The 21,721-nt window shown below is 39.6% G+C and overlaps 1 protein-coding gene across 1 annotated transcript in view; it reads left to right on the top strand.

Annotated features, from left to right (window-relative positions):
• The window catches only part of DPYS (dihydropyrimidinase), a gene marked incomplete at both ends in the record, with an annotated part of 42,045 nt that overhangs the window by 2,301 nt on the left and 18,023 nt on the right, over positions 1-21,721 (top strand). Inside the window, 6 exons of the mRNA XM_081325619.1 lie at positions 3,261-3,419; positions 5,171-5,350; positions 7,532-7,721; positions 12,771-12,927; positions 14,876-15,017; positions 18,618-18,760. Coding sequence (XP_081181745.1) covers positions 3,261-3,419; positions 5,171-5,350; positions 7,532-7,721; positions 12,771-12,927; positions 14,876-15,017; positions 18,618-18,760 — 971 coding nt within the window. The remainder of the gene's footprint in view (positions 1-3,260; positions 3,420-5,170; positions 5,351-7,531; positions 7,722-12,770; positions 12,928-14,875; positions 15,018-18,617; positions 18,761-21,721) is intronic.

The raw sequence follows: 21,721 nt of genomic DNA, 5'->3' as shown, positions 1-21,721 counted from the left end.
TTATGAAAAGGATAAAGTCAGGATAAAAATAAATAAGTTGCACGAAGTGTTATTGAATTGCCAAAATGAACCTACGTAGCTCAGGATGAAACTATGGAGACCTTGGTGCTCTCTAAGCTTGATTCTTTGCATGCAGACATTTCATTACCCAACTAGATAACATCATCAGTGCTAGTAAGTGTGGGATTTGTAGTTTGCCCTGCCAGTGTTGATGGGAGTAAACCTACCAAGGTTTTCTCCTTAGTAGTTTCTTGATTAAGCCTTTTTTTTGGCTTGATTGTTTGTCTGGTTCCATGCTTAGGAATTCCTGGAAACGTAGACACATCAGCCATCACTAAACACATATAAATAAACCACATTTACATACCTCCAAAAAGACAAAAAAAGCTAAAAAGGAAACAAAAAGACTAGAACACATCTTCAACAGCCAACACCCAGATAAACAGGAATTAACCTGCTAATGGGATCAGTCCTATCCCTTTGATTTTTCATAAGTCTCTCCAGACCTGGTGATACTGCCAGGCCCAGGAGACCTGAGAGGGGCATTTTTATCCTCCCTTTGCCTAGGGTTAGTATTTTTATGTTATTTTTGTGTTATTTATTAGATTTTTAAAAAAATCTATTTTATTTATTGTGTGCTGCCCAGAATCCCCTTTGGGAAAGATGGATGGCTGTATAAATTTGGTTAATAAATATAAATAAATAAGTAATGATACAGAAATAATTATTTCAATTCCTGCTGGCATATGTGAGACAATGTGAAAAACCAGTTAAATAGCCCTTCACTCATTCTTGCTCTTAACAGGATGCCGTCAATTCCATTTACAAGCTGTTTTCTTAAAAGCACCCTCCAAAGCAGGGGTCTTCAAACTTGACCCTTTTATGACTTGTGGACTTCAACTCCCAGAATTCCTCAGCCAGGCACACTGGCTGAAGAATTCTGGGAGTTGAAGTCCACAAGTCTTAAAAGGGCCAATTTTGAAAACCCCTGCTCAAACCAACCTTAAAATTAAGAGAACATCACATATACACTTAACTATTCTCTAACCAATGAAGACAAAAACCAATATGGTTTCCACATATATTGTCTCAGCACAATAGCACTTTATCAAGGCTGTTTCAATTCTGCTTCTTTTCTTCTATGAAGCAGTTTGATTAGAAAAAATACCAGAATTACACAGTGCCACCACTCATCCTGGAGGGATGTGCACCATTAAAAAAAGCAACTGTCCTTTTCATCTGGATGCCTTTTTCAGCAATCACGAACTGCAAGCTTTGTCTGCCTTGGTGGTATCTTATTCACTCCATTGGCTTCCTTCTCTCTGATGTTCTTGAGTCTTCCTTGCCCATACTAATGTTAGGGTCTAACAATCTACCTTCCCTTCTCTGGTTCTTCAACTGATATATTTCCCTGAGATCGGATAAAGGTATTTCACGTGAAACCCTCAGATCCCCTGAGGGGCTTTGTTTTACTCTTCTTCTGGGTCGCAACTGCCATATTTCAAAGTCATCATTTCCACTTCTGTTATTGTTCTGCTGAGACACAGATTTATTTTTCCAGCTCAGCAGTCACTCGGAAAATAGTTCCCACTAATTGTGTGCCTTAGGTGCTTCTGGCTCCCTTCTTCCTTATCTGCAGACCATCTGGCCTGGTGAGGCTCAGTAACACATAAATGCTGCAGAAATTCCCAGGCAAAGCCTTTGACGCCACACATAGTCTTGAACACGTGCATGGATATTCATATGAAAGCATTCTGGTGTAGAGAACTTTGCTTTGTACCTGGTGTAGCTTTAAAACGTTTCCTCACTTAACTGAGGAGATGCTTTTGCCCTTGAAGAGCATTTCAAAACTATAGCTGGTCCAGAATGCAACACAACAACAGAATAATGAGTTGGAATGGACCTTGGAGGTCTTCTAGTCCAACCCCCTGCAAGGCAGTTGTTAAATGGGTTGCACCCAGTTTTACAGCCATGATTTTTGCCATGGTTGTCAATCAAATCACTGCAGTTGTTAAGTGAACCCAGCATCTCCTATTGCCTGTGCTTGTTCAAAGCAGGCTAGGAAGGTCACAAATGGTGATCCCAGGATCCCAGGAGGCTGCAAATGTCATAAGTGTGAGGACCACTGGTAATCACTTTTTCAATGTTGTTGCAACTTCGAGTAGTTGTTAAACAAATGGTTGTAAATCAAGGACTACCTGTATTTCAAGGGCCCACATAATACCTTAGCTTTCACAGCTGCACTTTTGGCCAGTCAGCTTCTGAGTGCAATTGAAGGTGCTGGTTGTCACCTGTAAAGACTTTTATGTTTTAGTAGCCCCCAGATGTGTGATCGGTCCCTTTCCAGCTTTTAGGAAGATTAGTGAAAAATTGGTTATTCCCTCAAGCCAGAGAGATTGGCTTATCACATGTCTTTTAGGTTTCTTAAAGTTTTTTTCTAGCTGTTTTTTTAAATTGATTGCATGTATGATTTTAACTTTTTTTGTACTCTAGTGTACTGTAAATTAGACTTACATGTTTTAATGTTAATATTATGATTTATATATAATGATTTTAGTTCTATGGTAATTTCATACTGTGTTAGAAATTCCGATTTTTATCTTTCCATAACTTTTCATAAATTTACATGTACACTACAGAATTTTATATTACATTATATCCACCCAGTCACCCTGACTCTACCCTGAATTAAGAGATTACAGAGTCATAAAAAAGAGATTATTTTCTTAATGTGGACATAAATTCCAGTCCAACACTGGAAGTTTTAAAGAAGAGACTGGACAGCCATTTGTCTGAAATGGTATAGGGCAGGGGTAGGCAAACCCTGGCTCTTTTATGATTCATGGACTTCAACTCCCAGAATTCTGGGAGTTGAAGTGCACAAATCATAAAAGAGCCAAGGTTTGCCTACCCCTGGTATAGGGTTTCCTGCCTGAGCAGGGGGTTGGACTAGGTGACTCCAAGGTCCCTTCCATCATCATCATCATCATCATCATCATCATCATCATCATCATCATCATCATCATTATTATTATTATTATTATTATTATTATTATTATTATTATTGCTATTTTACAATCTTTATATATAGATTTTCGTGATACAATAATATTATAGCTTTGTGTCATTAATTTTGCTATTTTTCCATAGCTTATAGACAGGTTCCTTTCTAGTCAGAATGCTTCTAAATTGTTATAGTTCTAATATTATACATTGCTCAGTGGCAAAGTAAATATTTAATTGCAACCTCTCCTTTTCAGGCTGCCCTTGCAGGAGGTACCACTATGATAATGGATTTTGCAATCCCTGACAAAGGCTGTTCCCTCATTGAAGCCTATAACCAATGGAGGAGCTGGGCTGATCCTAAAGTCTGCTGTGATTATGCACTACATGTGGCCGTCACATGGTGCAGTGAGCAGGTAGGGTAGGCAGAACATCAGCTGTACCTTCATTTCTTTGAGGAAGTCCAACATGCAGCATGGATGGTACAGTGCCACAAAAAGGAGAACTGGAGCTTAGAGGTGCAACTCTCTCAGGCTTGAGGACAGTTTATTGAGTGTAGGGCTGTGTTTCTCAACCTTGGCAACTTTAAGAATTCCCTAGCCAGCCAGGATACGTAGTTTGAGGTCTGAAAAGTACACTGCAATATTCAAAGAGCTGCAAAAACTAGAACATTTTTTTAATTTGCATACAATATTAATGTGGGATTGTGAGTTATTTAACAAGGTGGACAAAACCCAATTTTTCAAGTAGCCTTTCCTAATCTGGCCTTCTTCTGATGGTTTATGCATAAAATCATCCGCAGGACCACCTTTCCCTAAGGAAATCTACCAGGCCAGATAGGGCAGGTGTGCTCCTAAGCTCTTCCCCTACATGTTGCCCTGTGATGGCAGCTAGGAAGCCTGCCTTTTCCAAGACAGCCCCTGCCCTATGGAACACTCTGCCCCCTGAAGTTTGGCAGACTGCCACCCTTCCAGCCTCCCGTAAAGCTTTGAAGATCTGGTTTTTCCCCTCTCACATTGGGATAAAATTGGATAACTGGACATTACAAACCTGTCTTGGTAACAGGTTTCTGTTGTTTTTAATTTTTTTTATTTTATAGTTTCAGTATGGTTTTGTATCATGTTTTAACTTTTGATTGGGAGTCACCCAGAGTTGTTTAGAAGACAAACAGCTATATACATTTTTAAATAAATAAATCTACTAGGATTGTTCAGCCAACAGTTCCCGGAAACTCAAGAAGATATAAATGAGGGCAGGGCTTTCATCATCTGGTCACATCTCCCATTTCAACATCATCAAAGCCCTTTCTGGATTGTATGGGATGTTGCAATCCCAAGACATCTGGAATTCACCCATTTGGAATTAAGGCATGATCTGTCCTAGAAATGTTCATTGCAAGTTGGTAGAGCATGTCACTCATGAAAAACTGCCTGCTCTTAACAGAATAACAGAGTTGAAGGGTCTTTGGAGGTCTTCTAATCCAACCCTTGCTCAATCAGGAGACCATATACCATTCTGGAAAAGGGTTGTCCAATTATTCTTAAAAACCTCCAGTGATGGAGTACCTACTTACTGATTTTCACGGGGATAACCCCAGATAATAATTTTCCAAGAAATGTAAGGGATTTCTACACTCAACTATAAAAATAATTAATGTCACTAAAGGGCAGTGCTTAATCATACAAATGTTTTAGGAAATGTTTCAACAAATATATCTATTCTTCTTAAATTTGTCTAATCCCCCTTAAAGCCATCTTAGCTTATAGCCTTCAACATACCTTCTGGTGATTAAGTCAATCTAAGATACCAATAATTGGTTGATGTAGGAAGAATGACATGTCCCATGTGAGGTTTTTTCTTATAATTAAAACTGAATTTCTCAGTAATTACAGTTTTAATGACTCTGGGAAGCCTTTTCTACAATCAGTGGAGCAGTCTTTCTTTTCCCCACCTTATTAAGGAGAATTACAACTATATTTTACTGCTGTAGATGATTTTAAATGAAAAATTACTGTTACAGAAATGATTATGGGAGTAACAATGAAACAGGAATGATCATAGATATGTTGGTTTAAAAAGAAAAAGAAAAACTTTCAGTACTATGCATAGAACAAATTGAGGATTTGGATGCCAGAGACATTTAAGGTATTTTTTACTTTTTTTTCAGGTGAAAGAAGAAATGAAAATTCTTACCAGGGAAAAGGGTGTCAATTCATTTAAAATGTTTATGGCATATAAAGATGTCTATATGGTTGGAGATGTAGAATTACACACAATCTTCAGTCAGTGTAAACAAATTGGTGCAATTGCTCAAGTTCATGCGGAGAATGGGGATTTGATTGCAGAGGTAATACCCATGTTAAAGATAGTAGCTTGCAATTATAATATACTATATATATGATATATTCAGCAATTACTGGGCCTTTGTGAGATGGTTTTCAATTCCTCTTGCTAAAGGATATTGTTCCATGGGATGGTACAATTCTTTTAGTTGAACAGGGTACTGATAGATATTTGTAGCTCAGGGTTGAATTGTGGGGGCCTTGGTGCTCTCTGACCTTGATTGTTTTCTCGTAGATATGTCCTTACAAACTAGGTAATATTGTTAGTGCTCATGATGATGTTAGTTTGGTAATGCACGTTGGTAAAATACACTGATAATGTTACCTAGTTTTGTAATGAAACATCTGCAAGAAAACAATCAAGGTCAGAGAACATCAAGGACTCTACAGAAGCATCTGGGGAAGGGTGTGTTTTAAAAAGTCAAGATGGTGGCTTGCAACTACATGATTGAAGCTCCACAAGTTGTTTGATAAGGCATTAGTCTCACTACACAGTCTTGCCCTGTAACTCTCAGTGGCAGCTGAGGCAGTCAGAGAAGGTGCATCCTGATCATTTTAGTCCTGGAGATGGGATCTCTGTCAAAGCAGAGCATCTAAGACTTCCACAGCCCTAATAGTACCCTCTCATGCATACAGATATTTATACGTGAAGGGGCAAAGAAACCTGACACATTAGATCCACTCCAATGTCTCCAAGTTCTTTCTTATTCCCTCTGGAGTGTTTATGTCTGCTTGAGAAAAGCAGTCCAGTTCTATCTGTACTTTGCTTTATTCAATCAGGATGCCTATACAGGTCAATGGCCACAGTTCTCCTTGCAATTTCTCAGGACTTCTTCTACTGCAAAGAATTTAGGTTGTTCCAACTTACACTCAGGATGCCTAAGGATCTCTTGAATTTCTCAGGTGTATTTCCAAACTTGATTTATTGTTGGATAGAATTAGAATATTCTATTATATAACTTCCATCACTCTGGATGCCCAAATTTATCAATCTAAAAAAAAATCCAATGGATGAAATTTGCTGACAGTGTATTTTCTTAGATTTGACTAAAATGCAGGAAACCAAGGAGAAGAGAAAAATTAGCACACATACATACATACTCCTTAGCCACCCTAATTCTACTACATGCGCCTGTCACAATGTATGCATATGCATGTAAACTAAGCACTCAGCAGTTGCAAATACATCCATTATGTTCATGCTTTGCAAATGATTTGGAGGAAGTATTTAGGATCATGAGAAAGGACACTTCATCTCTGCCAGCCACTAAAGGAGTCTTATCTTTTTCCAGTTGTCCATCATAGCCTTAAAAAGAAAGATGCCACTGCTTTAAGAAATCCACTAATTAAAGTAATTAAATAATTATTTCTTGATTTCTTAAAGGAAATAAATGTGTACTTATTTCCTTTAAGGAATTCACTAATTAAAGTCATTGATTTTTTTTCGTGTGTACTAATTTCCTTTTATATCAGTAATTAATCTTTCATTCTTTACTTACATCCAGAAAGAACCAAGCAAAACAAAAAGCTAATTACATAATTTGCTCTTCAGAAAGAGCCAGTAGGAATAATCTTTACTCTAGACTGAGATACTGAATCTGTCATAGGTGATCTCTCCCAGCCTGCATGTTCTCATTGAAGTAGAGGAGAATTCTTCGGTAGAAGGCAGAGATTTTTAAATTAATATTGAGAATGCAGTGGAGAGCATATCTCTAAAGCTAGAACACCTACAGGATCCAGCTGCTATTATCAAAATAATGAAAACAGTGTTGGGCTGCAAGCTCTGCCATTTTGGGATGTGTGTGACAGCCCATACCAAAAGGGTAGGGTTTGCATCAACAACAGCACAGCAATGCTTTGGTACTCATTTGATACACACTCAATCTCTGTAAACAACACTAGCTCATTCATTCTGACTTTTCTTTGCCAGAAAAACTGCACTTATTCATATAACCTGTAGCTTGGAGCTAAGTAGTTTCTCACCTATATAATGCAAAGTCAAATATAATGCAATTGGTTTGCTGGATTCTCAATATCATGGTATAATCAGTTTAGTTGTTGGGAAACTTGTAGCAAAGCTTCTTGTTCCATGGCAAGCAAATGAATGGGACTGTAATGTTTACAGCCATTTGTTGACCAAATCTGGTAACACTGGCATGTATTCACTATGGCTGGCCTACATACAGGGTGAAAAGAAGATGCTGGCTTTGGGAATAACTGGTCCAGAAGGACATGAAATGGCCCGACCAGAAGAAGTGGAAGCAGAAGCCACATTGAGAGCAATTACCATTGCAAACTCAGTGAATTGTCCTCTCTATGTTGTGCATGTGATGAGTAAGTCTTCAGCCAAGATAGTAGCAGATGCCCGCAGGCAAGGTAGGTTCTTGTTAAAGATGCTTGAATGTTCTTATTTGGTTAGACCTGAGATTCCAAATATGATTTTACAGTCATCTCCAGTGGAGGCTGCCTAGCTGATTGCCCTAGCAAGTTTTAATTTCCCCCTCCTATCCCCCGCTCCTTATAGAGTCTTTAATTAAACGAATTGAAATGGACAAGTTGCAAAACGAAATCCCACCTTTTTACCACTATATTTAGAAAAATGCCTCAGGTTCCTCATAATACTTGCAGATATTAATATAAAATAAAAATTATGGGTTCTTCTATTAGGATTTTTTTTTGTAAATTTGCTCATGGAATAGGAAATGTTGAAGGTACACTTAGAAGAGGATACATCCTGTGAGCTAGAAACTCTTGTGAAGAACCACCTCACCATTTTGTCCTCATTTTATCCCTCATTAGCAGCCATTTTGTCTGAGTGTCCAGAATATGCTCTCAGACATGACTTAGATTAATAATCAGGAGGTCAAGTTCTTGTATTAAAAGTTTGACAAGATTTGGAGTCCGGGTTACATGAAGATATGACTATGAAACATTGCATTTTCTTTTGGATGAAACTGCTAGCTCTTGGTGATTAATCGTTCAGCCAAATGGAGGCTGTTTTGGGGTTTAAAAGAACATTTTCTACTTACTTCTGCAGCTTAGGCTTCAGTTCTTTTCCCTGTAACTAATCAATATTTAATTAACCTAAATATAAGGCTGAGCTGAGTTCCTTTTCCCTTTATTATTAGGCTGATTTCTTTGTCCCCTAGATGACCACAAGATGTCACTGTTGACAATACAATGAGTTTAGTTTGCAGTGGGAATAGCTATTTTTCCTGAAAAATGATGTGTTTTCAGAATCAAGTGTAATAAACTGTATAATCAGCTAAAATATGTAGGTCAGAGCAAAATTTCCCAAGGCTATCCTGAAGCTTCCAAACTGCAAGATTAGAGTGTTTTGCCGCATCATGTAAGTATATACATTTAGTGTTTCTCAACCTTGGCAACTTTAAGACATGTAACCTTTGCTCCCAGCATTCCCCAGCCAGCATAGTTGGCAGGACAGTTCTGAGAGCTGAAGTCTATACGACATAAATTTGCCAAGGCTGAGAAATACTGTTCTATACAAAGCTCACCTGCATTTTTTTTCTAAATTAGTATATTTTATTATATTTGTACACCTTAGATCAGTGGTCTCCAACCTTCCCAGTTTGGTGGCCCAGCCCAGCGCAGGAGAAGCATGTGAATGGTAGGCGCATGCGCATAATTCCATTTTTGCAAGTGGTGCATGCCTTCCACTCTCAGAAATGGAGCTTAGTGCGTGAGCAACAGGCACTCACATGAGCACAGGGCGCTTGTGCTCACACACAAAGCTCCACACGCACGAACAGAGGGCACTGGTGCACAAAACTCCATTTGCACAAATGGAGCTTCTTGTGAGAGTGCAAGTGCCCTCTGCTCATGTGAGTGGAGCTTTTCACACGAGCAGAGGGTGCTTGCACTCATGCTCAAAGCTCCACTCGCATGAGCAGTAGACACTTGTGCATGAAACTCTACTTGTGTGAGCAGAGGACACTTGCGCATGAAACTCTATTTGTGGAAATGGGAGTGGAGCTTTGCCTGTGACCATAAGTGGTCTCTGCTCACATGAGTGGAGCTCTGCTCACATGCACACTTTTTCTGCAGCCCAGTTGCAAACAGGCCACAGCCCAGGGGTTGGGGATCCCTACCTTAGATCATGCTTCCTCCCTGTCCTTGCAGGGAGATGATCTAACAACTGGAAGAAACCAGACTGAATAATGTGGTAACCATATAGATATGTCCAGGGGTGGGATTCAAATAATTTAACAACCAGCTCTCTGCCCTAATGACCATTTGAAATAGCACCTGTCACTTAAACGGTGCTCATTATATTAAAACACTAAACTAAGGTTTGATATATGAAATTGAAATTCTGCTATTTAAATTTAAATCATAGGTCTTGGTATAAAATGGGAAAGCCGATTCTGCTACAAAGAACTACATTAGAGTTTAATACATGAAATCACACAAGCCTTTTAAGAGCTTTCCCGCTCATCATTAGTTGTGCTCTGCATAGCTAGACAGGAAAAAGTTCCAGAGCCTCAGCCCCAGCTAATACTTGGTGGCCTCGCCCCCTTTCCTGTATGCACCAATCAGAAACTAGAGAAATGAAGTGTCTGTTCCTGAAATTACCTCAGAGAAGAACCACCTAGTTTTCGCCTGAGTGACTTGATCGAAGGCACCATGTCTCCATTTGGTTTCCATTGCTCCTCTCGGACTTTTGGGGAGGGTTTTTTTCCCCATGGCTGGAAGGAAGTTGAACAAAAACCAGACATGTTCTGGAAAACACAGATTTATCATAACCAGTTTGCCAAATTCAACCAAAAATTAGGTATCGGTTCTGCTGAACCGGTGTGAACCGGCTGAATCCCACTACCTGATATGTCCATGTCTTACCATAAAGAAGATTTGCTATTGCCTTTTCCTAGAATGATTTTTGGACATTCCAGATGACTAAGACTGACAGCACTAGATAACTCTTAACCATATCTGCTCTTGAATAACTTTTGACGTGGGACCAGACAAGCTTAATGGTATTGTTCATCACCCCTATTCAGCTATATATGAGTTCTGGCCAGGTAGAGACATTAATGTACATTTCCTAACACTCATCTGATCGCATAAATGTATATTCATATAAATTCTTGTTGGGGATTATGTCATTACCCTACTTTATTTATTTTGGAGTCAACATTATAAGGCTGTTAATCAATTAAGTCAATGGTTCCCAACATTCACCTTAATGTGAACCATTAATCATCACGTTTTTTTGCAGACACCGCCTAAGCACATTTGGCTGAGAGGAGTCAGAATTGAACATTAAGAGGAAATAAACTGCAGCTATTTCTAAGCATTTATTATGGCCACTTGCAAACATATTGTATTCAGTGCAGTACATTCACTACTGGAGTTTCTAGGAAAAAATACACTGAGATTCAGATAACTTCAGGCAGTGGCAATCCACCAGATGAGCCAGAGCAGGAAATCAACTCCAAAGGACAGCTAAAACTATGTTTACTGGCTATAATAACAGAATATTGCTAGTCTGATTATAGCAATAGCAATTAGATAGAATAGAATAGAATAGAATAGAATAGAATAGAATAGAATAGAATAGAATAGAATAGAATAGAATAGAATAGAATAGAATAGAATAGAATAGAATAGAGCTGGAAGGGACCTTGGAGGTCTTCTAGTCCAGCCCACTGCTCAAGTAGGAGAACCTATACCATCTCAGACAAGTGACTGTCTAACTTCTTTTTAAAAATCTCCAGTGATGGAGCACCCATGATTTCTGGGGGCAAGCTCTTCCACCGGTTAATTGTCCTCACTGTCAGGAAGTTTCTTCTTAATTCCAGGTTGCTTCTCTCTTTGATCAGTTTCCAACTATTGTTTCTTGTCCTGCCCTCTGGTGCTTTGGTGAATAATGTGACCCCCCTCTTCTTTGTGGCACCCCTCAAATACTGGAATACTGCTATCGTGTCTCCCCTATTTCTTCTTTTCTTTAGACCAGCCAAACCCAAGTCCTGCAGCCGTTCTTCGTATGTTTTAGTCTCCAGGCCTTTGATCATCTTAGTTGCTCTTCTCTGAATTTTTCCCAAACTCTCAACATCTTTTTTGTGATATGGTGACCAAAATTGGCTGCAGTATTCCAGATGTGGTTTTACTAGGGTTTTATAAACCGGTACTAATACTTTGCGTGATCTTGATTTTATTCCTCTGTTTATACAACCCAGGATTGTATTAGCTTTTTTGGCGGCTGCTGCACACTGCTAGTTCATGGTTAAGCAATCATCCACTAGGACTCCAAGGTCCCTCTCACAGTTACTGTTTTTAAGCCAGGTCTTGCCCAATCTGTGCTTGTACCTTTGTTTTTTCCTACCTAAATTAAAACTTTGCTTTTCTCCACATTGAAACTCATTTTGTTGGATAGTGCCCATTGTTCATGTTTGTCAAGATCTTTTTGGATCCTAAGTTTGTCTTCTGGGGTGTTGGCTACTCCTGCCAATTTGGTGTTTGGTGAGTACTGGTGTAAGACAGAAACTTGTGGTACCCTCCATGTGGATGCAGTGCCGTTGAGGACTATTCGTTGAGTATGGTTTGTCAGCTAGCTACAGATCAATCTGGTGGTGATGTTGTCTATTCCACCTTTTTCTAGCTTACCAAGGAGTAGGTTGTGGTCTACTTTATCAAATACCTTACTGAAGTCTAAGTATACTATGTCCACAGTATTTCGCTGGTCTATTAGTTTATCACTTTGTCGAAGAATGAAATAAGATTGGTTTGGCATGATCTGTTTTTAACAAACCTGTGCCGGCTACTAGTTATAACTTTGTTTGCTTCTAGTTGTTCGCAGATCTGTTTTTTGATTATCTTTTCTAGGATCTTCCCAGGTATTGATGTTAAACTGATTGGTCTGTAGTCTCTTGGGTCTGTTTTCCCCCCCTTTCTTGAATATGGGAACCACATCAGCCCTTTTCCAATCTTCAGGCACTTCCCCGTGCTCCAGGATTTTTGAAATATGTGGTGCAGTGGTTCTGAGATATTTAACTTCTAATCATCTTTTCTAAGCCTTCATCATCATTTTGCCTGTCAGATCACTTTTTCTACATGGGCTAATTCCAACATGCATGCATATATTTTGATTTTATATGTACACATAATTGGAAGACCAGTCTGCACCTACAATCATTGAGATGATTTACAAAAATTAATAATTTCTGTAGCAAGCTTCAGTGGCCACAGAAAAGCTGGGAAGGAAGTGTATGTGTGTTTCCCAAAACTGCCCACCCCATCATTAGTTTTCCCCCAAACATCTGCTCAGCCACTCATTGAGTTGGTCACACATAGGTTACATGCACTGACTATATTATACCTGATCCAATCCATTGATGTGGAATTGCAAGTTAGTAATAATAGTTTTATTCTTCTTACCATTAATTTGCCTCATTCTTGTCTCCATAGGCAAAGTTGTGTATGGTGAGCCTATAGCTGCAAGCCTTGCTGTAGATGGCACTCACTATTGGGATAAGGACTGGTCTTGTGCGGCAGCTCACGTCATGGCTCCTCCACTGAGGCCTGATGTTTCCACTCCAGACTTCCTCATGAATCTTCTAGCAAAGTAAAAAAAGTTCATCATTCACAAGAGCCCTTTAATAAATGGATCCTTAGTGGCTGTTAAAACCAGCATAAACAAAAAAGCAAAATACAGTAATGTGTTTTGATGGATTTTGAAGGAAAAGTGTAAAAATATGGAAAGGAGTTTTAATGTTTCTTTTGGGGAAAATAATTATGTTTCTGGTGTGTGTGTGTGTGTGTATATATATATGTGTCACCTCCAGTATGGTTTTCCCAGTTTGCTTGGAAACAACTAAATATTAAATAAAAGTCATACAGCTTATTTTGAGAGGATATCATGGACCCTCTCAGAAAATAACTGATTTTGGAAGGGAAACTTCACCAATCACGAGGATAAAAATGAAAGTGTCCTTTGAGTCAAGCTTGACCTTAGAGACATATCCATGTTGTTTACTTAGCAAAACTATAGAAATGATTTGCCACTGCAGTATCCCAAGATGTTTTTCAACTTCCCATCTAGCTTCAATTCAGGTCTTTCTTTGTGGCATTTCAGGCAAATAATAACCAGGTCTAACCCTGCTTAGCTTTTCAACATCAGCCCCTTGGTGAGCTATTGCCCTCTAGATCAGGGCTTTTCAACCAGTGGTACGGGTACCACCTGTGGTACATTTACGCCTGGCAGGTTGTACGTGACCATCCTAGAAAAGTGGTAGCAGGGGAGGGGAATGAGCTGAACCGGTGGCAGCACCCCACAAGCCTAAGCGAGAGATGGCTGGAGCTAGGCAACTGGTAGTACTCGGATGTTGCCATATCCTAAAAGTGGTACAATGGGTGAAAAGGTTGAAAAGCCCTGCTCTAGATGGCCATATTGTAACAAGTCTCTATTTACTAGGGGCCAATTTCAATAGGTTGCTTTCTTCATCCTTCTCTCGTCTTCTAGCCTGACTCCAGCTTCCTCCTAATTTGTCCAGTTTATCTTGGTCAATTTCCAACTATTTGGAACACTTCCATAGAAAGCATTGGACTGCAGCCACTTATCATATCTGTTTCCTGAAAGGATTATATGGCTCCAAGGCATTGATACCCTTTACACTGCAGCATTCCAGGTTTCCTTTCATTGGTTAATGAAAGGAATCTAAGGCTGCCCCACATCTCCCCCCTCAAAATAGTACAGGTAGTTCTCCACTTACGACCATTACTGAGCCCCAAATTTCCATGGCTAAGTGAGACAGTTAAGTGAGTTTTGCCCCATATGATGACCTTTCTTGCCACCCTTGTTAAGTGAATCACTGCAGTCGTTAAGTTAGTAAAGTGAATCTGGCTTCCTCATTGACTTTGCTAGAAGGTCATAAAAAGTGACCTCAGCACATGCAATCATATGAGTCAAGCCAAGCATACGAGTCACATGCATAAATACAAGTCAAGCCAAGCATCTGAATTTTGATCATAGGATCATGGGGATGCTGCAACAATCGTAAGTTGGAAAACCGTCATAAATATTTTTTCAGTACCATTGTAACTTTGAACACTAAATGAACTGTTATAAGTTGAGGACTACCTGGATTACAGTAGAATGATGATTCTAGCGCCACTAGGGAGCAATATCATCTTTGGGAAGCAATGAATGAGGGCTATCAAGATCTTGGGAGCTTCCTGAGGTGGTTGAATAGAACATTTACCTTGGTCTAGCTAGCAGAATTTTATTTTCATTGATCTTATGCCATTCTCCAACTAATTTGGGGGTATAGTTGAATACAAGCTGATATCTCCACAAATATCAGCATTCACCAGGGTTTTATTGGTTTAACCTGAAGGTGATGATGTGATTTCTTTATAGGTCATTCATTTTTTAGTTTTTTACTATTTTTCAACACATTTCTTGTTACGTAATGTTTTTAAGATTTAAACAATGAAGCAAGTAGGATGTATAATTCTGAATTGGAAGGTTGGTTGGAGCATATAAAATTATCTTGTCCTTTATTTTTTTTAAGCGGTGACTTGACTGTGAGTGGAACAGATAACTGTACATTTGATATCTGCCAGAAGGCTTTGGGAAAAAATGATTTCACAAAGATCCCAAATGGAGTGAATGGCGTGGAAGACCGGATGTCTGTAATCTGGGAAAAAGGCGTGGTAAGTGGGATTTCAATTCATTCTCTAATACAATGGTAAAGACAAGAACAAAGAGTCCTCATTAAAGCAGCTACATCTTTCCCTAGTATTGCATGCTTGCCATTTCAACTATGGTGAAGCCCCAACAAAAGACGTGCTTAATTTCAGGAGCTGCAGAAAGGTGCCTCATGAGCACCCTCTGGATGCACTAAAATATTTTTTTTCCTTTTAAATCTAAAGTATGTGCATGCACTCTCAAAAATGGCTGCTCCTTTCTCTAGCTTTCTGATCTGAAGTAAATTCTTTCAAAGGTATGGCTTGAATAGCTAATTATCATTGATTTCTCTTTCCTGGAAAATAGAAGTTTTGTTACTATACTTATTTTGGTAATATTTTTGATTTGACCATATAATTGCTCTGAGTTGCTCTTGATACTGTATGGCACCTGGAAATGGTCCCAACTATGACAGGTAAATTCTTAAAATCAGCTGCCTAAAAATAACATTAGAACCCCAACTTTATATAAGAGCTCCATTGTTGGGAAAAAAGTGAGTTTTACCTAAATTCAAGGAACTGGGGTTAATATAAGTATTTGTCTTAGATGCTTAAAAATATTTCTAACATTATGTCCTTTCTTAATCCTTAACATCTAGCTAGATCAAGCTAAGTCACTTTAAATGCCTTTTAAGAATTCAAGTAGGATAAAATATTCTAAATAACTAGATCATTGTCTACTAAGGCTACTCAAATATAGATTTTGAGCAAGGACATAAACAGTTTTTTAAAAGCCTTGGTGGAGCAGTGGGCTAATGCCTCCTTAAGTAACACCAGCTGCCTGCAATTAGTGCAGGTTCGAGTCCCACCAGGCTCAAGGGTTGACTCAGCCTTCCATCCTTCCGAGGTAGGTAAAATGAGGACCCAGATTGTTGGGGGCAATAAGCTGACTTTGTAATAATGCCGCTTTGGGGGGGGGCAAAGCCCTAATAAGCAGGCATATACATAGAATGAAGGCTATTGCTAAGCACATTGATTTGTGCTTCTTAGATTGTAAGCCGCCCTGAGTCTTCGGAGAAGGGCGGGATATAAATGGGATTAAAAAAAAATAGGCATAGGAACTCAATCTGGATTGGGACCTTTGTGGAGATTAAAGAGGATTCAGTTATTTGATAATGTCTTTAGTCTTGTCCCATTATCAATAGGAATGTCATCTTTCTATGCACCAAAAGGGAATATATCATTTGTACTACTGAAAGTTATTCTTCAAATACAGTTAATAATTATAAGAAACCAAATCAGTTCCATAGCAGAAGAGTAAAAACCTTTTTAGCCGCTTGGAATTGACTTCCTATGTGTGTTGTTTACATTAAATATGCACAGGATTGCTAAATTTGAGAATAATCTAGTATTTGATTTGCACCTAAGTTTCATCTTTTAAGAAATGGTGACGTCTGAGAGCTTTCTTGACAGCATATGCAAAATTATTGAAGCAATTTATATTAATATCCATCAAATTTAGAACCTTAGCAATTCATTTAGGCAAGCTTTCTGTTTAGGCAGGAATTTTATCTATAATATACATATTCAGTTTTGCTGATTGCTGCAGTTCTTTTCTCTATATTTTCTCCAAATTATTCCCATCTTTGAAAAGACTTCTTTTGGTTTTATTTATTTATTGGGGTCCCACTTCAGAATTATTATAGTGATAAGCTGTATGAATTTTAAGAATGTGTGCAGGTTTTGTGGACTGTATTAGTCTGTTTCCCTGAAGCCAAATGCCAAACAATTACCGGTATTTTAATTTATCCAGGTTATAAATTTGAAGCTGTTTCCAAACTATGAGTTTCTCTTAGAAAATTATTACCCTGGTGCTATGTTTTTGATTAGCTGTTGGAAGTTGAAATGTTATGTCTTGAAATATTCTTTCCACGACCAGATGAACAACACAAAGGTTGTGTCAAAAATTCCAAAATGGCAACCAGAAATATACAATTAAAGCTCTGCTCCCTTTTTATGCTCATAAAAATGAGTGGAGTCCTAACTGCTTGGCTGTGGCTGCCATCTTTACTTTTTTTTTTTGACATGCCCATCGCACTGTGAAAGTCCTTTGTTATATGGGAATTATTTTCCCCAGATTAGGAATTTTATTATTTATTTATTTATACACAGGTAGTCCTTGACTTACAGCTCATTTAGTGACTGTTCAACAGCGCTGAAAAAAGGGGACCTATGAGTGTTTTTCACACTTACTACCATTGTAGCATCCCCATGGACATGTGATCAAAATTCAGAGGCTTGGCAACTGACTCATTTGTGACATTTGCAGTGTCCCAGGGGTCATGTGATGTCCCGGTGCCTGGAGGCGGTTCAGGTCTGGATGGGGAGAAACAGGCTTCGTCTCAATCCCGCCAAGACTGAGTGGCTGTGCATATCGGCATCTCGGGTTAACCAAGTTATTCCATCCTTAATGATGGGGGGGTGAGGTGTTACCCCCCGTCGATAGGGCTCGCAACTTGGGCGTCCTCCTGGATTCACGGCTCAATTTCGAAGACCATATAGGAGCCGTGACCAGGGGGGCTTTTGCTCAGGTTCGCCTGGTGCGCCAGTTGCGTCCCTATCTGGACCGAGACGCCCTACGCACAGTTACTCACGCGCTTGTGACCTCCCGTTTGGACTACTGTAACGCTCTCTACATGGGGCTGCCCTTGAAGACCACTCGGAGGCTTCAATTGGTGCAGAATGCGGCCGCGCGAGTTGTAATGGGGGTTTCCCGATACTCCCATGTAACACCTCTACTCCGTGAGCTGCATTGGCTTCCGGTTGCCCTCCGGGTGAAATTCAAGGTGCTGGTTATCACCTATAAAGCCCTACATGGCCTGGGTCCGGGATATCTGAGGGAACACCTGCTGCCGGCATCAAACACCCTTCGCCCAGTGCGCTCCCACAGGGAGGGTCTGCTCAGGGTCCCGCCGGTAAGAGATTGCCGGCGGGTGACACCCAGGGATAGGGCCTTCTCTGTGGGAGCGCCTGCCCTCTGGAACCAGCTGCCGGTGGAACTGAGAACTGCCCCCGACCTCCGATCATTCCGCCGGGGCCTGAAGACCTGGCTCTTCGAGCTCTCGGGCCCAGACTGAGGAGAAATTTTTAATTGGGGTTCTTTTTAATTGAGTACAGGGTCAATTTAATATTTTTTAATTTGGTTCTTAACTTTTGTATTTTGGATTTTTAATTCCCTGTAAACCGCCCTGAGTCCTCAGGGAATAGGGCGGTATATAAATGTAACTAAATAAAATAAAATAAATAAATGTGACCCCATTTTTGTGACCTTCTGACAAGCAGTCAATGGGGAGGCCAGATTCACTTAACAACTGTGTTACTAACTGAAAAACTGCAATGATTCACTTAACAACTATGGCAAGAAAGGTCATAAAATGAGGCAACATTCACTTAGCAACAGAAATTTTGGGCTCAATTGTTGTCGTAAGTGGAGGACTACCTGTATAACATTTATTTGCTGCCCATCTCGTATCCAATGACAAAATGAGGTTCACTTGCACTAAGCTTATGAATATTTTTGCCTTCTTCATATGTTTTTATTAAAAATCCACCCATACTGTTTTACAGCACAATGGCAAAATGGATGAAAACAGATTTGTAGCCGTTACTAGCACAAATGCAGCTAAAATCTTTAACCTATACCCAAAGAAGGGAAGAATAGCCGTGGGCTCTGATGCGGACATTGTCATTTGGGACCCCAAAGCTACAAGGTAAGGCCTGACCAATCCAACCTCATTTGTCCATCATGTCTCTGGGTAAAGCAAGAAGAATATATTTCTAAGACATAAATTCTGGTGAACAGAAGACATTTGATTTGAATTATTTGCAAGACAGCTGGTCCCAGGCACAGTGCATTCTATGCAGAGGAATATCTCTAGTTAGACATTTCTTTTTAAAGAAATCTGTCTGGACTGCTAATCAGATAGGAAAATAACAATTCCCTTATATAAAACTCCCCTTTTATGTAGAGTCAGGGCAACTGTGTGGAGCTGAGCTGAGCTGACATATAATTAAGAAATGAAATAAATATTTATTTATTTTGGGTAAATTTTTCATTTACTTTTTTTATTGTTTTACTGTTTTAAAATGTTTTTATTGTTTCAATTGTATTGTTATTTTTTTAAAAATTGTAAGCCTCTCAGAGTCACTTATTGAGATTGGCAGCTGTAGAAATTGAATAAATTAAATTAAATAATGACCGCAGTCTGTTGCATTCCAGATATATTGTTGGGGATTATAATAGTTGAAATCCAATATATCTGGAGGACAACAAGTTGGGGATGCATACCAAGTGAAACTACAAGCTATTGACACAACTGTTTTGCATCTTTGAGTAATAATCCAGGTATTCAAAGAAAATGGTGTACACTTGAATTGTGTGCAAGATTCTGTGTTTAATCTCTGCCAACTCCAGGCAACAGATCCCAAATATCAAACTTAGGGATAAGTATTTCTTGAAACCATAGGAGAAGGTATATAACCCTTCCTCAACCTGATGCAACCTAACTGTATTGGAATTGGAAATTCTGGAATTCCCTAATTATACTGGTTAGGGAATTTTGGAAGCCTTTCTGAATACACTAGGACTAGGTTGAGAAAGGCTGAGGCATAGCCTCAGTTTTGCATTTGAAGGACTCATGACACAAAGGCTATAGTAAGACAATCTGGGAATCACTGACTTAATACAACAGGAGGGTACCAGGTTGAAGAGGGCTAACATAATGCTGTAGCTATTTATCTGGGCATACTGTAAATAAATCTATAAATCCTGTTTTCCCTTTCAAAATCAGCTTGTAAGTCAAAGTAGTTTAATTCTCCCAGTTTTTCAACAATACACTCAAGGTTTATTTGTTTTTCGGACTCATTTTATATCTTTTCTGAATCCATAAATTTAACATGCAGCGCTCTCTTCCCTGAGGATGTAGCAGATAATTATACTTTCCTCCTTAAATTCTAGCATTATTCACTGTTGTGACAACAGCAAGCAGCCTGGATGAATTTCATAGTCATAGTGAACCAGCCTCCTTCAACTTGGCACCCTCAAGATCAGGCAGTCTAACTCATATATTTACAGCACGCATAAACACTGGAAATGAGCTCTAGGGCATTTGGAGAGCTTCATCTGAGAGAAGGCTAGTTTTCATAAATGAAGGCAAATATACATGTCCCAGGATAATGTCGCAGGATCCAATCTGGATCAGTCACCAGGACCAGCTCAGAAGACTAAACCTCTGGTCCTGGTGACTGACACAGATTGGACCCTGCAAGAGTAGTTTTTCCCTATTTTCTTCATTTTTTTTGAAGAACAGGATTTTGAGATCATGTACCAGATAGCAGGTGACAGATCAAACCGATTTTATTTACACTCAAAAATGAATCATGGTTGGGCTTGGTTATTACTATTAGTTTAAACCACAGCATTACAGAGTTCTGAGATTGCAAGATAGACCAAAACATTGCCTAGCAAGAAAATGGCAAAGCATTTTCATGCTGTAATAGAATAGAGTAGAGCTGGAAGGGACCTTGGAAGTCTTCCAGTCCAGCCCCCTGCTCAAGCAGGAGAACCTATACCATCTCAGACAAGTGACTGTCTAGCCTCTTCTTAAAAATTTCCAGTGATGGAGTGCCCATGATTTCTGGAGGCAAGCTGTTCCACTGGTTAATTGTCCTCTCTATCAGGAAGTTTAAGGGACATGGTGGCTCAGTGGGTTAGGATGCTGAGCTTGTCGATCAGAAGGTCGGCGGTTTGGCGGGTCGAATCCCGAGTGCCGCGTAGCAGAGTGAGTGCCTGTTACTCGTCCCAGCTTCTGCCAACCTAGCAGTTCAAAAGCATGTAAAAATGCAAGTAGAAAAATAGGGACCACTACAGTGGGAAGGTAACAGCGTTCCGTGCGCCTTTGGCGTCTAGTCATGCTGGCCACATGACCATGGAGACGTTCTCGGACAAGCACTGGCTCTTAGGCTTTGAAATGGAGATGAGCACCGGCCCCTAGAGTCGGAAACGACTAGCACGCATGTGCGGGGGAACCTTTACCTTTATCAGGAAGTTTCTCCTTAATTCCAGGTTGCTTCTCTCTTTGATCAGTTTCCAACCATTGTTTCTCGTCCTTCCCTCTGGTGCTCTGGTAAACAAGCTTGCCCCCTCTGCCTTGTGGCAGCCCCTCAGATACTGGAACACTGATATCATGTCTCCCCTATTTCGTCTTTTCTTTAGAGTAGCCAAACCCAAGTCCCATAGCCGTTCTTCATATGTTTTAGTCTCCAAGCCTTTGAGCATCTTAGTTGCTCTTCTCTGAATTTTTTCCAAACTCTCAACATCTTTTTTGTGATATGGTGATCAAAATTGGCTGCAGTAGTCCAGGTGTGGTCTTCCTACAGTTTTATAAACCGGTACTAATACTTTGTGTGATCTTGATTCTATGCCTCTGTTTATACAACCCAGGATTGTATTAGCTTTTTTGGCTGCTGCTGCACACTAGTGGCTCATGGTCAAGTGATCATCCACTAGGACTCCAAGGTCCCTCTCACGGTTACTGTTTTTAAACCAGGTCTCAGTCTGCCTTTGATTTTTCCTGCCTAAAACTTTGCTTGGTTCAATATAAATTGTCCAGGCTTAATTAGTGGACCCTATCATCATGCAATATTTAATGAACAGCTTTTATTAACTTTTA

The sequence above is a fragment of the Vipera berus genome (genome assembly GCF_964194415.1).
Source record: "Vipera berus genome assembly, chromosome: 3".
Taxonomy (NCBI): Eukaryota; Metazoa; Chordata; class Lepidosauria; order Squamata; family Viperidae; genus Vipera; species Vipera berus.
The sequence above is the reverse complement of the archived record's forward strand: the minus strand, read 5'-3'. Positions and strand labels throughout refer to the sequence as shown.